The 18,950-nt window shown below is 37.4% G+C and overlaps 1 protein-coding gene across 2 annotated transcripts in view; it reads right to left on the reverse strand.

Moving 5' to 3' along the window:
• Positions 1 to 18,950, reverse strand: part of LOC150084152 (diacylglycerol kinase delta) — a 511,886-nt gene that overhangs the window by 107,621 nt on the left and 385,315 nt on the right. For both annotated transcript variants that reach the window (XM_090375907.1, XM_090375908.1), the window contains exons 22-23: positions 11,421 to 11,534; positions 2,120 to 2,254 (exon numbers count right to left, since the gene is read on the reverse strand). In XM_090375907.1, coding sequence (XP_090232033.1) covers positions 2,120 to 2,254; positions 11,421 to 11,534 — 249 coding nt within the window. The remainder of the gene's footprint in view (positions 1 to 2,119; positions 2,255 to 11,420; positions 11,535 to 18,950) is intronic.

Raw genomic sequence — 18,950 nt, forward strand, 5'->3', positions numbered from 1 at the left:
AAGACATTTACCCAATAGGTTTCTCAGTTTTTGAATGCCTGATTAAGGACCTAGGAATCAGACCAGGCAGTACTTTTTTGAGGTCTCTTTGCTGCATTGACATTGTCTGGATCTTCAATTTTATTTAAACTGGAAAGATTTTAGGTCACATTATTGTTTACATACCCCTTTATGAATTTTATTATTATTATAAATACTGGAAAATGATGCTAGGAATCAAGCTCATTCACAGCATCAGGCAAAAAAAAAAAAGAAAAAGTTTTATAAAGTGCTTATTTGTCTTTGGAAAGTAGTGCAAGTCAATTCATTTAGGAATTGACTTGCACTACTTGCACTACTACTATATATTGTTTAAGCTACAATAAATTCCTCAATGAATCCAGAGCGCGTAGGCCTGTTTCGTTATGTTCAATTCATTTATATTTGGTTCTTGTTCTTAGGAGTTCATAGCCAATTATTTTCTAAAGAAATAAAGAAATACTTGTGCAGAGTGATCACTGAGAAGCTGCACAATCCAGATTAAACAGCTTTATTTTAGAACATAAGTGCAAATAAGCAGTTGCAGAACACTACATCATTTTACCTAGCTAATAACACAATAATGGCAATGTGATTACAACATATATTGAAAATGGTCATCTTTTTCACTAATGCATACAAATTTGTTTTTTGTATGTTTTAAGCTACCTTGCAGCATCAGAAGTTTTCAATCACTGCTGCAATGTTGATGTTTTTGGGAAGTGGGGAGGGGTATTCTCACAGATGACTTGTTTCAGATATCCTCTGAGGCAGAGAAAAATCTCGAGATAATAAATACAATTATCATGTGGTGGGGGAAGCACAGTCCTCCACAAATTAGATGATCACTGAAGAACTCATGTAGAAAGGATGTAGTGTTTCAGCAGATATGTGGCACATTGCATGTTGTAGTGCAATGTCTTGTTGAAACCAAAAATTGGGTTCATCCATTTCGAGGAATGAAGCAAATTGTGCGATGATATCTTTTATATGGTACCATTCAAAGGACCTCAAAAGAAATGAGGTCCACAATGTAGCAATGTGACACAGAATATTATACTCCCATTTTTTTGAGAGTGCAAAGGGCTTTTCATGGAACATGTTGTAGGTTTCTGTTTCATAGTCTTATGTGCACCTTCTTCACATGACAATTCTAATTTCACTGAAAGTTCCTCCATACTTTTTGAAAGAGACCTTTTCTAGTCGTGAACAGTTAAACTTAATAAGATAATAATAGCAAGACTGGTTCACCAGTCTTGCTATCATTATCTTATGAAAAACTATAGCATCCAGATATTTCTTGTTAAACTTGGGCCACCTAGATATACAAACAAGTACTAAAAATACTGTTCAATTATGAATATATGCTGAACTTGGCAAAAAACCATTTTATTCTTGCTGTAAACTTTTGTTATTTGTTATTTGGTTTTTAGGAGCATTAGCAACTAAGGCCATATTGCTCTGGGGATATGCGGTGGTCATTCCCTGACCTTTCCGCATCCACCGTATTTGGTGGTGACGGGCTCGAACCCCGGTCTAATCAAGAAGCGTGTGCTACGCACTGCTGCTCCTTCCCACCTGGCTAGGGAGATGCCTTTTGCTGTAAACAAAGCACTAGTTGCTTCAAACATGGACATGTGACAATGCTATCAGGGACTTATTCTTAACATCCTTCTGATGCAATCTATTGGTGAAATAGCAAGCTATATTTTTTATGAAAAAATACAGCCCTTGGATTTGTGTTAGCATGACTTCTTACTCACCTTGTATTAATCTAAACTTATTCTATCTTGAGGTAAAGGTTATTCTACATTTTTAACATAAATGCTTAGGAGAGCACATTCAAAAGCAGGAAAAGTGAGGTTCTTAATTAGGAGCAATACTAAGATCGTACACAAAATTTATCATGATTTTTCCTATGGATTGAAAAACAACAAAACAATGATCCATATCACATACTGTTACCTCCCTCCCCCACCACCATATGAGAAAATGATGCTTTCTATCATCTGTACCCATCTTTTATACCCATTTATAGCTTATATTCTATATTCATAATTCACATGTACATAAAATATATAAAATATTTTTTTAGTCTTACCCTATTCCTGCATAATACTTGGGTTCTATTCTTATGTACAATACAAATATAACCTGGAGGCTGTATCCAAGCTTCTCCATCTACTTGAACTGGAACCCCTTCATCTCCCATGATAGTTATCTTTACTGAGCGACACTATGAATATGAAAAAGTAGCAAATGCAGTTTCCGTCATTCATCAAGGCCTCAGTTAAGCTATAGGTCAATAAAGTTCATCTAAACTTTATCCTTTTAATTAGAAAATTTCTCATGATTTAACAAATTAAATTATGTGACAATCATCTATTTCCTAAAAATTGCACCGAACAACGTAGGTAAAGAAAGACTCTACAAAAAACTAGAGAAACCTAGCAACTAACTGTTCACCCTTTAAGAATTCATCAATCTAAATCAAAATGTTTACCCATCAGCTTAACCTATAAGTTTATGGTCTGTTATGACCATGTGTCATCAGTTTATCTTTTGTACCTCCCACCTGTCACCCAATCAGTGAACTGCCCAGAGTCATTTACTATTACAAGATATACAAAATGCTGCAAAACCATGAATTGTACAAATTACAGAAACAAACTATGTGCCATTTGCCACTGGGGCCTTTCTTATAATTGGCCATTTTGCAATGGCCAGTTATCAGAGTATATTCAGATTTTGTACAAAGCAGTTTTGTTGCAAGTAACATTTATGATGTTCCACTCATGGTGGAACATTATGCTGCTGGCTGAATGCACACAATCTCAGTTTGCATTTTGCCATAGCTTATATCACAGCATTGCTAACAGTGCACACAGTCTCCATTTACATTAGTCAATGAATACTGCCAAATGTTATCCGACACAGAAGATAGCTAGTTTTTAACTTTTGTTCTTCTACGTGAGATATCCCCTTGGAATGTTGTTAGAAAAATTTGTTAGAATGTTGTCAGAAAGAAGCAATCAGGTACGGGACATGATGTTGCCATGGGAGATGTCTTTGTGTGTGCGCGATGCAAGGAGTGTAACAAAATCAGGCGACAACTCAGCGTTGTTATGGGCCTATATGAGAGCTTGAAGGACAGGGTGGATGCCCTCGAAGGATCTAAAGTGAGGAGCCCATCAAGCTCTCAGCTGCCCACATCAACGCCAGAGCTTCCACTTGGTCATCACGCAACACAGTCGCAACCCCCAAGGCAAAATGCACTGGTCCCACAGGAACTAGTAGTTGTTGGTGAATCTATTGTCAGGGAAACGGGGAACATGCTTTGTAAAAAAGGATAGGTGGAACAGGACCAGAGTATGTCTGCCAGGGGCAAAGGTTGATGACGTTGTAGAGCAGATATCATCTTTTAAGGGCACAAAAGGTGATATAGTTGTACATGTTGGAACTAATGATATTAAGAGTAGGAGACCGGCAGAATTATTTAACAAGTACAGATCACTGTTGACAAAAAGCTGTGAATTAGGGTTGAATTTGAAAGTGTCTGCAATTCTGCCCAGACACGATAGGAGGGAGTATATATGATGAGAGCCTTGTCGATCAATTCGGCCCTGGAAAGATTGTGCAAGACTCAAGGGGTAGAATTTTTTGCAGTCTGGTCTGTACTTGTTAGCAGAAGGGACTGCTTCTACAGGGATGGGATACACTTAAATAGAAAGGGTGCAAGAATATTTGCTGATGCTATCGAGGCAGTGTTAGGTGGGTTGGAAAACTGCTAGCTTGGGGAGATACAAGGACTAATAGATTAATAGTAGCCACTAGCAGAGGTGAAAGTGATTCTTGCACTGCTTCTATTGGAATGAGCAGAAGCCTGGAAAACAAGATGCAGGATATTTCAGAGACTGCTGGGAGTCATTGCAGTACAAGTAAACACATGGGTTGTGTTAGGGTAGCTAAGAAAAAGAACAGGTGCATGTATACTTGTGTGTATACCAATGCTAGGAGTTTGGTAAATAAATTTGACGAATTTGAGGTATTGCTCAAAGCATCAAAGGTGGATATTGTTGGGATATCAGACACGTGGTATCACACAGATATAAGGAATGCAGAACTGAAATTTGGGGAGTACAACGTCTACAGAAAGGATAGACAGGATAGGGAGGGAGGAAGAGTTATTCTATTAGTAAAGAAACACATAAAATCCAAGGAAGTGAAGGTAGTCAACATCACTGGACAGTGCAGTGTCGAGTCAGTTTGTGTGATATAAGCATTAGGAGATCAAAATTGAGAGTAGGAGTGTGCTATACGCCTAAATCACTCTGATGAGTATAATAAGAAACTGTACAGGGAAATAGAGTGGGCCAGTAAATCAGAGAGTCTTATAGTGGGGGATTTTAATTTCCCAGATATTGACTGGAATTTGTGGGTTGGTCACTCACACACTAGCAAGGCTTTTGTGGATTTATGGGATGACTGTTTTCTATATCAGCGTGTTCAGGAGGCAACTAGAGGGAGTAATACTCTTGATTTGATTATCAGTAGTGATTCTTCATGCATTAAGAATCAGCAGATAGAGGAACCATTAGGTGGCAGTGATTATAGTGTGCTGAAGTGGATTTACTCAAAGAGGTAACTACCATCAGGGGTAAAGGGAAGGGTTATTGCTTTCGTAAAGGCGACGACGATGGTCTGAGACGGTATTTAAATTCTATACAGTGGGACCAACTGATGATGTTACCAACAGCAAATTCAAAATGGGAAGCATTCAAAGAACTTATCTCGGAAGCTACTAGGCTTTACATACCAACTAAGAAATATTGTTCAAGGTTTAGGCCTAAATGAATGTCAGATGAACTAATGAGACATATGGCAGAGAAGAAAAATGCATGGGATACATATAAATTAACACGTGACACAGAAGCCTATGATAGATATAAGTTGATCTGTAACAAAGTTACAAAGGAGGTTAGGCAGGCAAAGGCAGATTACGAGAAATCTTTGGAAAGGGATGCAAAGAAAAACAGCAAAGAGTTCTTTACTTATGTAAACGCTAGAAGAAAGGGGATGAATCAGATTGGTCCACTTGATATTGATGGTTCAACTGTTGATGATCCTGCTCAGGTAGCTAACAAACCAAATTAATATTTTGCATCGACATTCACACATGAGGAGTTATTCAGCGAGGGGAATGCCAGAGGTGTATTCAACTCTAGCAGTATGCCAGATAATCTTGTAATAACTGGGAGTAAAGTGGAGGAGAAATTGTTGAAGATAAATACAAGAAAGGCACCTGGGGTGGATGGGATCTATCCAGTTATATTAAAGGAAGCAGCAAAGGAAGTAAGCAAACCCTTAGCCATAATTATGAGAGCTTCCTTGGATTCAGGGGAGGTACTCATGGAGATGTGTGAATGTGACCCCAATTCACAAAGAAGGATCAAAGGCTGACACAAGTAATTATAGACCTGTGAATTTAACTTCTGTTTCAGGGAAATAATGGAGGCACTGGTTAAAGAAGCACTGCAGGATCATCCAGACAAGACTTCAGTTATAGCTCGGACACAGCATGGTTTTGTTAAGGGGAAGTCTTGCCTGACCAATATGATTGGATACTATGATGCAGTCACAAAAGAACTGGATGCAGGGAATAACTTTGATATTATATACTTAGATCTTAGAAAGGCTTTTGATACTTTTGCACACAGAAGACTGCTGCACAAATTGCTGCTATGGATAAAGGCAAATAGAGGCAAATTGCTGCTATGGATAAAGGGGTGGCTGAGGGGGAGAAGACAGAGAGTGGTAATCAATGGACACTGGACTAACGTTATTAGTGGAGTCCCTCAGGGTTCAGTTTTGGGTCCATTATTGTTTTCTGTATTTATAAATGATATTGATGATGGTATATCAAGCTTAATGTCCAAGTTTTCAGACGATACAAAAGTTGGCAGGGTTGTTAAGGACACTTATCAATGATATACAGGAATGAAATACAGGACTTATCAATGATATACAGGAATTTTTCTAGCAGGGATAAGGAGGTGATTATTCCCTTGTATAAGGCAATGGTCAGGCACACCTTGAGTACTGTATATAGGTCTTGAGGCCCCATTTCAAGAAGGATGTAGAGCTGCTGGAACGAGTACAGGCAAGGGCAACAAGGTTAGTGAACGGAATGAAGGGTTGCTCTTATGAAGAAAGGCTTAAGTTTTGCAAATTACAGTGTCTGGAGACTAGGCACCGGCGATGTGATCTGACAGAGGTGTATAAAACCTTGAATGGTGTGAGCATGCTCAATGCTGATGGGATTCTGCCTCTTGCTCAGAATAATCACCTGAGAGGGCATAAATTCAAATTGAGGAAAGACAGATGTAGGATATAAGTGCTGAAATTTGCCTTTAGCGAGCGGGTGGTTGGTTGGTGGAAGAGACTTCCACCCCTTGTGGAAGTTGATAGCCAAAATAAATTTAAAGCTCAGCTGGACAGGTATTTCGAATGAACAGAGGGGTGAAGTGGAAGTTTTTTTTTTTTGGCTGATGCTGCATAAGCTTGCTTTCTTGCATCATATGCCTCTTCTAATGCTAATGCTAATTCCCAAGCTGTGTGTGTGACTTTCTAATTTTGAACAGAGCTATTTTACATGCAAATGTCAAATATAATGCTGTCAAATATTAAGCACCCATGTAACATGATAGCTTTTAACTTTTGTTCTTATAATGTGGGATATACCTCCTTGGGCCATTGGTAAAAAATTTCTAGGTGCTATTAAACTTTCTAATTTCCAATGTGTATGAAAGTTGTGTTTGCCAGTGCATGATATAATCAACATGTCAAAAGGGTGATTTCTGCTTACCAACAGCATAAAAGCACTGTTGGAAAGCAGCATTACAGTGTCACTACAATGCATGACATTGTGGACCTGTTTTGATCCCCATTCTTTTCAATAATGTGTAAATTACTGAAATGAAACTCATTTGTCACTGCAAGTTTTATTCATTTAGCTGAAGTCTTTAAATAGATGTATGAATATTCTTGCTTGGGAACTGGTTATATTAGCCACTAGCAACTGCTTCTCAGCATCAAAAATAAATGTATGCTTCTACTTGTTGCAGAGCTTACTCTTCCATTTATTATTTGTCAGTTTATTTATGTTAAGATAGGTTAAATAAATTTGCAAAATGGTCAGTTAAAAGGATTTTGCATTTGGATTTTGTATGAAGAAGCCATTTTGTTGTTAGTGACATTACAATGTTTCCATTCATCGTGGAATGTTATTTTTATTTTTTTTTTTGATTTGGTAGTTGTTGGCGCATCGGCTTCTGTGGCCATATTGCACCTCCCAAGGTTTTTTTTTTTTGCAGTACTTTGATCCAAGCCCGAGGCGGGAATCGAACCCGCGACCTTTGGGTTGCCGGGTAGGTGCTTTACCCACTCGGCTAGCCCGGTCGGCTGTGGAATGTTATGCTGCTGACCTAGTCTGCACATAATCTTGGTTTGCATTTTGGATTGATTTGATTTCTGTTTTACTTGTGCAAAGGCAACTGAGGCTTTATATGCTATCCAAGATGTACAGCCTGCATCTTGGATAGCATATAAACCTAACATTGCTGATAGAGAGCCAACCAAGAGCATGTCTCCTGTTTATTGATTGTGTAGCAGGAAAGATGTTGATAAGATTTTCAATAGCTTTCTTTACTTGTGCACACTATGCAATAAAACTGAACATTTTTTTCTTCCACAAACATGAAAGTAAGTCTTTATCATAAATTTCTCAGTGACAAATTGAAAAACAATGGGAAATGCTCTATAATGTATATCATCAGAATAAAAGTGACATACAGCATAATGCTGAACTATTTGTTTCATTTATGAAATAATACAATTAGTATAAGTAATAAAAGTGATACATTGCTGTTAATCAGAATAACAACATAGCATATATCCTATAATACAGATATGCATATATTGTATATGTAACAAACTAGAGCAGCGCTACTCAAAGTGTGGTCCACAGACAGGTGCCAGTACGCGACAAACTGGAAATACGAATTTCCAATTCATTGCGGACATTACCAGTCCGCAATGATTTGTATTTTACAAAAGTATCAGTCCACGACGGAGTGGAAATAAAAGAAGCTGATCCTTCACCATAAATAGTTTGAAAATCACTGAACTAGAGTACACTGAGTGGATAGAAATCATGGGATAGCTACCTAGTAACGGGTAGGCCCACCTTTTGCCAGATAAGAGCAGTCACACAGTATAGCATTGAGTCCACTAGTTCAAGAAAGCATTTCACAGGTATTTCCATCCATGCTTGCTGCACTGCTGTCCATAATTCCATCGCATTCCTGGGTGGAGGATCCAAAGCTCGAATGGACCTTTCCACAGCATCCCAAAGATGCTCCTCACGGTTCATGTCCAATGAACAGGGAGGCCATTCCATGTTGTTAGAATCTGTGATATGCTCTTTGAACCATGTTCTAGTCACCATGGCTCTGGGGGTAGGTGCATTCTCCTGCTGGAAGAGTCCAATGTCATGTGGGTGCATGATGATCATGAAGGGATGAAAATGGTCTGCAAAGATGGACACGTAACCTGGACCATTCAGAGATGCATCTAGACGTACCAGAGGTCCCAATGTGTGCCAGTTGAACATGCCCCAGACCATTACCGACTCTCCACCTGCCTGAACAGTTCCTTATTGACATGACAGGTACATAGCTTTGTGCAGTTTCTGCCAGATAAGCACCTCCCGTCCGCTCAAAATAACTAGAAACGGAAACTAGAGATCCGTCTCCAATCATCCAAGGTCTGGTGTTCTTTCATCCAGTTGACATCCCATATTGCTAACATCCCATGACATAGCATCCTATGTCATGGGATGTTAGCAATATCATGGTGTTAGCAATGAGACTCTGGTGGGTCAGTGGCTCCCATAACTTATTGCGGCTAATGATCACCTGATGGTCTTGGTGGAGAAGTTTCTGGCACCTCCCTCGTTGAAGTTGTCAGCAATTTGTGCTACTGTTGCTCTCTGGTTGGCTGAAACAATGTGAGACAGACGTCGACAGCCACGTTCGTCCACCACCTTCCTCTGCCCACAGCGCTGTTCATGATGAGATGTTATTCTGGAAAAGGCATATTCCCAATACACTCTTGATACTGTCGAACGGGGATAGTGCAATTTCTGTACCACCTCTGCAATAGAGTGACCCATGTGTGGGGTACCCACTATCATCCCTCTTTCCAAGTCGGTTAACTCATGACGTTTATCCATAGTGACATCAAATTATCATCTATGTGCAGTGATGCAGTGTACCTATATACCTGCCAAGGGGTGGGTTTGTCCACTAGTGAGAGTTGACAGCGTAGCGTTGCCCAAGAACCAGCTATCCCATGAATTCTGTCCTTTCAGTGTATAGCATAATCATGCTATACACAGCTGTTTGATAACAACAACAACAAGAAAAAAATTTGTGTTATGGATCATCTTGAACAAAATGTCTGTGGCTTCTCCTTTCAAAATGAGGCAGTAATCTGCAAACATTGCAGGTATTCATTTATTGATATCTTTCTTCTATATCTAAAATAACCCAGTGCAAACATGGCATGCTCATTGGATAATGTTCCCAAGTTTTCAGAGAAGAAATCCAAATGCAAATTCAAAAGATGCATTTTAAAAATATATTGCAGTTAAAACCTTTAAAAGCCACTGAATCTTTTGCCTCTTCTTTGTATTTGTTGTATATGTTGGTTCAGATTGCTGCTCCAACACAATATTGCATGCAGTCAAAAAGGTGTTAAAAAGTGATATAAGGAATAATAGGCCATTCAAAAATAATTGAAACACCTTTCAAAGCATCCTGTGTACTTTTTTTATTTGCAGTAACAACTGTACTGAATTCAGGTTCTGAAGTATAATCTCCTACCTGTAAAATCAACTCTGATGCTCTGTATGGGCATATAGTCAACCAAATAACTAAATTTGTAGGATCTTGGTTGGAAAGTTGCTGAAAGAGTTTTCATAAACTCTTTTTTACCATTTTTCACTATGCAACATTTTTTCCTAAAAACAAGAAGTGGATTGTCATGTATAATGGATTGTCAGATTTCAAAGGTTCAACTACACTATGTTTCAGTCTCTGTACATGTCATTTGTTTTGGCTATTATCCCTCTATATTATTGTTTTTGTTATGGTTTTACTGGTGCATTGGCAACTATGGCCATAATATAACAGATCCTTTAGTGGATAAATGTATGTTAATAAAACAAAGATCTTAGTCCTATTTAAATTAATAAACTCTATCAATATAAATAAAAAAGCAAAAATACATATAAGCTGATCTCAGAATTCAAGACAATGCGTGATACACTGCCTAAGAGATTTGTTAGAATAATAAGCTACAGTGGACTATGTTGGTTCAGATTGCTGCTCCAACACAATATTGCATGCAGTCAAAAAGGTGTTAAAAAGTGATATAAGGAATAATAGGCCATTCATGTAACAAAACACTTTTCAATTTCTGGGGTATATAGATGTGGAAAGAGGAGTGCGTTAACAAACATGCCTTTCATTCATCCCACAGATGTCCAATGGGATTGAGATATTTAGGGCAGAAACCAAAGTCTTCCTCATATTCCTCAAACCACTCTTTTACACATTTTACAGTGGATGGTTGTTGAAAGTACCTTCATATGGGTAAATATGCAATATTACCAGGTGTACTTGATCTGCAATGATGTTAAGATATGCTCTGGTTCCTTAGTACCCCCAATGGGATCAGAGGACCAAGGATATGCCACTAAAACATGCCCTAATCCATTACACTCCAGCAGCTGTACTGTCAGTATAAAACAGGATGGTTCACCTGGCAATAATTACACTGACTAATCTGCTCCAGACAGAGCAGTTTGCTCTGTCACCTTAAATTTTTGGCTCCTTTTTGATGATTTTCTGGGTGTTATGCATGAGATCACATCAATTTCCCCATTGTTAGTGAATTGGTTTGGACACTTGTTCAGTCTCACAAGTGTCTTTCTAGCACTTTCCTGCACACACACACACACACACACACACACACACACACACACACACACACACACACACACACACACACACACACACACACACACACCATGTGACCTCTTTGATTCACATAAGGCCTAAACCTCCAATCATGCTAATCATCCTAATAAAGTTACTGTGGAGCGTATATACATTCAACTATAATCTCTGCATATTTTAAGTGGAATATTTCTGTATCATTTCTGTATCTGAATAAGTGGAATATTTCTCTATCATTAATTAATGTTTAATTTAAAAACCTGTGCACTTTCTAACTGCAAGCTGGCCATACCACTATCTGGTAATAAATGATTTACTCACTTGTGCTATTCGATGATGCTGAAGATTTATTACCCTAGATGCAGCCATTTGAACTGTTCCAAATACAGCAACAACTTCGAGAATTTTATCATCAAAGGCAGGGGCATAGAATACCTGATACATATATATAAAAAATTTATTCAAATCAGAATTTGATATCTAATAGTTACACTGATGCTGAAAATAAAACAAAACAAAAAAGATATCTAGTTAAATCATTCATTAATGAAAAACAAAAACATGAACAAAGATGTCACTATCTTGCTTATAAGTGCTAAAAATAATTTTAAGTAAGTTGGGAGATTTAGTGTGACCATTTCTGAATTGTCTAGACTCAAACCATATTTAGGAAGACAGTACCTCCAATGGATGTTCCAATTTTAAATATTTAAACAGAAAAAAAAAAAGCTATATTATAAATCACTTTAATTTGAAAGGCTAAAATAATGTTATTTTAAAGTATCTTCACATAAGTTTCCTTAGTTATGTAAAGAAACTTAAGCAGAAATTTAGACAATGCAATCTGAATTATTTTGGATATGTTGCACATGAATGTGCAATAGGATTTATTTTATTAAGGAAAATTATGTGTAATAAGTTTCCTTATTACACATAACTATTACTTATGTATTACTTATTACTTATGTGTAATAAGTTTCCTTAATTATGTAAAGAAACTTAAGCAGAAATTTAGACAATGCAATCTGAATTATTTTGGATATGTTGCACATGAATGTGTAATAGGATTTATTTTCCTTTTTTTAAATTAAGGATGGACATAAAAACAACACACAATGAACAAACACAGAAAGATTGGAACTGGACTGTTCCAATTCTTCTGTTTGTGCTGTATCATATTTTTTGTGCTCCATGTTGTATTTTCATACATTCCAATTTATTTGTCCATCCATCAATTTTGATAGGGAAATTTCCACTTCCAAATATAAGAGAAAATATATATCAAATAAATATTTATGGCAAAAGCCTCAGGTTTTTATGAAGCTGTGAGCAAACTAAGTTTGCAATGAATGCATCAGTCTCATTGCATAGGCACTTCACAATGAGTTCCCCAGGTATTGCACTGCAGACTTTAAATAAAAAGCACTACTCCACAGGAGATTTTTTTTTTTTTTTTTTTTTTTAATTCTTGCCATTATGCAGACTAGATATACGTTCATCAATGACATTGATGAAGGTATATCTAGCCTCCAATATCCAAGTTAGCAGATTATGCTAAGGTTGGCAGGGTTGTTAATGACAGTAATGGCAGTGTGCTACTGCAACAGGATCTAGAAAAGTTGGCCAGATGGGTTGAGAAGTGGCAACCGAAGTTTAACATTGACAAATGCAAAATACTGCATATGGATAGAAGTAACCTGAGAGAAATGTACCAACTGTGTGGTACTACACTTACGGTGGTAGAAAATGAAAAAGACATGGGAGTAATTGTGCAGTCAGATATGAAGTTTTCTGAGTATTGCAGACCAACTGCCAGAGCAGGTGTTGTCAATGACATACATGAATTTTGCTAGTAGGGAAAAGGAGGTGATTATCACTTTGTATAAGGCAATGGTCAGGCCATGCCTTCAGTACTGCATACAGGGCTCATTTTAGGAAGGATGTAGAGTTGCTTGAGTGAGTACAGAGAAGGGCTAAAAGATTGGTGAGGGAAACGAAGGGGTCCTCTTAACTAGAAAGGCTTAAGTTCTGTGTGTGTGCGTAGTATGGGTGTTTAATGGCGCACAAGCTGCTGTGGCTAGAGGGGACATAAATTCAAATTAAGGAAAGACAGTTGTAGAATAGATATGCAGAAATTTGCCTTTAGCCAGCGGGTAGTTGATTGCTGGAACAAACTTTCATTTTTTGTTGTGGAAGTTGATAGCTTAAATAAATCAAGGAGGAACTGGACAAACTTTCAGAGGAAATGGATGTGTGAAATGGGTTTTTTTTTTTTTTTTTTGGCTTTTCAATTTTTGATTCTTAGTGGAATTACATAAGTGGGCAAGTAAACACCATACTGAAGCGAAGACCTGATGAACTAGTAATAAAAAATACAATATGTGAGATGCATGCTAGATGGCCTATAAGTTTCAAAATCAAATAAATAAATAGGACAAAAGCCTCAGTCCTAAGTATTTATTATAGTACAGGTTAGGTCAAAAGCCTCAGTGGCTGTCAATTCTAGCAGACCCTGAGGCTTTTGCCATAACTTGTGAGCATACCTAGTTTGCTCATAGCTGTGTGCAAATTAGGTTTCTTACATGTGAAAATCAATCTCATATTGTGAAGGCATTGCACAAGTTACAGAGGTATTCCACTACACACTTTGTAGTGTAACACATAGATGTGATACAGAAACTGAAGCATGTCTAATGACATACATTTTAAATAAATAGCAGTACACTTCTTCACTGGAGCAGTATGTCTTATTTAAAGTGCAATACCTGAACAACTCATGGTAAAGTGCCTCCACAATATGAAATTGATGCATCATAGCAAACCTAATTTGCTCACTACTTACAAACCTGAGGCTTTTGCCATAAACTTTACTATAATGTTACATAGCATTTGTAGCATGGGGATTTTTCTCTAAATATTTATTTGATTTTAAAACTTTGAAGCCATCACAGCTACATACAAAGTGGGGTGGGGGGGAATATATGTATGTTTAAAGTTTTGACTTGTATACATTTTATATATACACACAGAGCATCTCAAAAAAATATGTATACACACTTTTACAGCCCAGAAATAAATAATATATTTTTCTTTTTTAGCTATAACGAATTAAAAATTATGGCTGAAACGAGATTAAACTTTGAAGAAAGAAAATTCATCCCAAAGTACTACTTGAAGGGCGAGAACGTAGTGGAAGTAAAAAGATGTTTCAAAAGGGAGTTTTAATTGCCACAACTGCAGCTACTGGGCAACTGAGAACCCATATGTTACGGAGACATGCCACGTGAACTTACCAGGGGTTACAGTGTGGTGTAGATTGTCAGCGTTTGGCCTAATTGGGCCATTATTTTTTTTGACAACATTGTAACTGGTGCCGTTTATTTGAACCTGTTGCAGGATTCCGTCATGACATGCATTCGCAAATGTTTGCAGATGAGGAGGACTTTTATTTCCAGCAGGATGGAGCCCCTCTCCACTATCATCATGATGTAAGGGCCTTTCTTGATGAAAATTTGTCAAACAGATGGATTGGGCTAAGAGGTAGCATTGAATATCCCCTCATTCACCAGACCTCATGCCATTGAACTTTTTCTTATGGGGATACCTAAAAGGTAATGTTTATCATGCAAAACCAGCAACAATTAATAAAATGAAAGCAGCCATTGAAAGAGAATGCATCCATATCCCAAATGAACTGTTTCATGATGTTTGCACTCTGTAGAACTACGTTGTCATCAGTGTCTGCACCGAATGGCTACCAATTCGAACACTTGCGATAGCTCAAAATAATTACACATTTGTCCTCTTTAATTTGAATTATAAATTATAAATAAATAATAGAAATATATAAATAATTATATAAGATATATATATATATAAAGAAATTATATATATGTTCAGTGCTTTTTTTTGGGATGGTACGCAACAGTACGGCATACTGGCACCTTTATTAAGAGCGACATGTGACATTTGGATGCAATGCACTTCGAAATTTGTAATATTCCGTAAATTTTTTTCACGTTTACCTACTATTCAATTAAGCTTAAAATTATTTAACTAAATTTGCATTTTTTACTGTCTATTGTTAAGATATTTACTATATAAAACTGTATAACCATTTTTATAATTCTAAATTACTCAATCGGACCTCTGCTTAATGAAGTCCTTTTATAGTGAATTATTTTGAATTCCCCTTGGAAGTTACATTTAAAACATTTTCCACTGAGCGAAGAAAATTTTCATATAGCGAACGGATTAGGAGAGAATTAAATCGGTATGCACTGTACCGAAGAATTAAATCAGTACGCACTGTAGGAAATTAGGGCTGCTGCGCTAATTAAGAGAGCTAAAGGGATTACCATTCTACAACTTAGTGGTAATTGGTAAAACCTATCCAACCACCTGTCGCAAATACGAAGTCACACTGCTCAAGAGTGAGCAGATCAAGGTAGGCAGGGTTTTCAAGGACACTACTGACACTATGCTGCTGCAACAGGATCTGGAAAGGTTGAGAGGTGGCAAATGAAGTTTAACATTGACAAATGTAAAGTACTACACATGGGAAACAGCAACCCCAGAGCAACGTATCAACTCTGTGGTACTACACTGACAGTGGTAGAGAATGAAAGGGACCTGGGGGTGGTTGTGCAGGCAGATATGAAGTTCTCTGAGCAAGCAGATGGGCTGCAAGAGTAGCTCATGGTGTATTGTCAATGATATATAGGAATTTTTCTAGCAGGGATAAGGAGGTGATTATTCCCTTGTATAAGGCAATGGTCAGGCCACACCTAGAGTACTGTATACAGGTCTGGAGGCCTCATTTCAAGAAGGATGTAGAGCTGCTGGAACGAGTACAGAGAAGGGCAACAAGATTAGTGAATGAAACAAAGGGGTGCTCTTACGAAGAAAGGCTTAAGTTTTGCAAATTACAGTGTCTGGAGACTAGGCACCAGCGAGGTGATCTGATAGAGGTGTATAAAGCATTGAATGGTTTGAGCATGCTCAATGCTGATGGGATTCTTCCTCTCGCTCAAAATAATCACCTGAGAGGGCATAAATTCAAATTGAGGAAAGATAGATGTAGGATAGACGTGCGGAAATTTGCCTTTAGCCAGTGAGTGGTTGGTTGGTGGAACAGACTTCCATCCCTTGTCGTGGAAGTTGATAGCCTAAATAAGTTTAAGGCTCAGCTGGACAGGTATTTTGAACGAACAGAGGGGTGAAGTGGAAGTGGTTTTTTTTTTTTTTTTTTTTTTTTGGCTGATGTTGCATAAGCTTGCTTTCTTGCATCAAATGCCTCTACTAATGCTAATGCTAAAGGTGTATTCCCAATGGGCTCTGGCCCACCTTCTACTGTAGTGGTATCCAACCTTTCACGTACAGGGGCCATATTCAAAAAAATTCAAAGTTAGATTTCTAGATTTCTTCAGTGTGTTACATTTTCCATATCTTGTTGCATGTAAAAGTAAAACTGAAAATATTCGAAACTTTTATTAAGTACAATACACAATTACATTTACTGAACAAAACATTTCATTAGAAAATGTTTTTGATAATTAACAAAAGTTAAAATGCTGTTTTAGTTCACTTTCCTCGCGGGCCGTAGGTTGGACACCGCTATGAACCAACTGTAAGCGCCTTCCTCCGAGAATTAGAAAAGTGATTTTCTTTTACCCTGACAAATAATCATCTGTTATTTTGCGGAAGTGCCATTATCCACATTTTTCTGAAAATTTTCCCTATCTCTGTTTACATAGTCACAGCACCTGAATATCCAAATGACACCGATCTTTTGGACATTTTCAAAAAAAAAAAGAAAAGAAAAAAATTCAAATTTAAGAAACTAGTGACAATACCGATGATGAGAGAAGGAAAACAAGGACAACAAAAGTATTAATTCTTCTAAACATGAATTGTTGGCATTTGGTGAAAATGAAGTTAGAAAATTGTCAATTAGGTTACAGTTAAATGCATTAGCATTAGTAGAGGCATTTGATGCAAGAAAGCAAGCTTATGCAGCATCAGCCAAAAAAAAAAAAAAAAAAAAAACCACTTCCACTTCACCCCTCTGTTCGTTCAAAATACCTGTCCAGCTGAGCCTTAAACTTATTTAGGCTATCAACTTCCACGACAAGGGATGGAAGTCTGTTCCACCAACCAACCACCCGCTGGCTAAAGGCAAATTTCCGCACGTCTAACCTACATCTGTCTTTCCTCAATTTGAATTTATGCCCTCTCAGGTGATTATTCTGAGCGAGAGGAAGAATCCCATCAGCATTGAGCATGCTCAATGCCATTCAAGGCTTTATACACCTCTATCAGATCACCTCGCTGGTGCCTAGTCTCCAGACACTGTAATTTGCAAAACTTAAGCCTTTCTTCGTAAGAGCACCCCTTTGTTCCATTCACTAATCTTGTTGCCCTTCTCTGTACTCGTTCCAGCAGCTCTACATCCTTCTTGAAATGAGGCCTCCAGACCTGTATACAGTACTCTAGGTGTGGCCTGACCATTGCCTTATACAAGGGAATAATCACCTCCTTATTCCTGCTAGAAAAATTCCTATATATCATTGACAATACATCATGAGCTACTCTTGCAGCCCATCTGCACTGCACAGAGAACTTCATATCTGCCTGCACAACCACCCCCAGGTCCCTTTCATTCTCTACCACTGTCAGGGTAATGTCAGGGCAAATCGGGGATACCTAATTGATAAGAAGGTTTGGAAGACATGAAGCATTTGATGAACGCTCTGAGTACGATACCAATTTCACCGAGTGAATGTGAACGAGGACTTTCACAAATGAATCTGATCGCCAGCCCAACCAGTGCTTCATTGATGACAAAAACAGTTTCTTCGCTACTGTTTCTTAAGACTGTAGGCCCACCGCTAACCCGCTTCGATCCAGCAAAATATGTCGATTCATGGTTGCTTCGGAAACGTCATTCAGCAACCGACACACACACAAAGAGGAAGAAAAGAAGTCGGCATAGGGTGTCCGATGAGAACTTAATGAAAATTTGGAATATTCTACAAAAACTTTATTATGAAATTATTTTTACTTATGTTATTATTATTTTTTACTTATTTTACTCACATTTTACTTATTTTTGTATATACTTGAATAAGAAATTTATGCTTAATAAACTGTGTTCATATATTTAATTTGTTGTTCTTATTCTAAAAACATTACTACTAAAGTAACAATATCAGGAAAAAAAAAAATTGAGTACTTTTCATATCCTTTTAATTTTCAATTTTTCCTGATAGCAAAGAATCAGTACCGGCACCTATTTTTTTACAAAAAAAGCACTGTATATGTTTTATATATATAAATATATATATTTATATATATAAAAGATATTAAATATAGTGCTAGTAATTTAAAAACAGTTGAAATAAAGGGAAAATAAAAATAGACTGAATATGTCAAAGGCACCAAAGAGCACACAGCAGCAGCAAAGGATGCAGATGTATATATATGCATACAGGCGACCCCGCTTAACGCTGATAATTCGTTCCAGAAAAACAGAGTGCTAAGTGAATCTGCGGTAAGTGAGCGCGGTAAGGTAACATATGTATTTGTGAGTTGCGGTCGGTGCCATAGGATATTTCCTAATCAATAATAAACGGTAGTGAAAAGATGCACAAATGTTGGTCAAAATATTAAATATTTTGACCAACATTAAATTAAATTAAACTTAAAATTCCAATTGAAATCATGAATTTAATTGGCGAATTTAATCATGAAAAATGTGTCGATTTTGGGTTGTACTTTGGCCCTCTTCCTGGTAAACTAAAAGAGGTTTTAATTTTAAATTCCCCGCAGTGTTACCACCCAACAATAAAG

The sequence above is a fragment of the Mastigoproctus giganteus genome, chromosome 6, assembly GCF_048544385.1.
Source record: "Mastigoproctus giganteus isolate SK-2022 chromosome 6, ASM4854438v1, whole genome shotgun sequence".
NCBI classification, from domain to species: Eukaryota; Metazoa; Arthropoda; class Arachnida; order Uropygi; family Thelyphonidae; genus Mastigoproctus; species Mastigoproctus giganteus.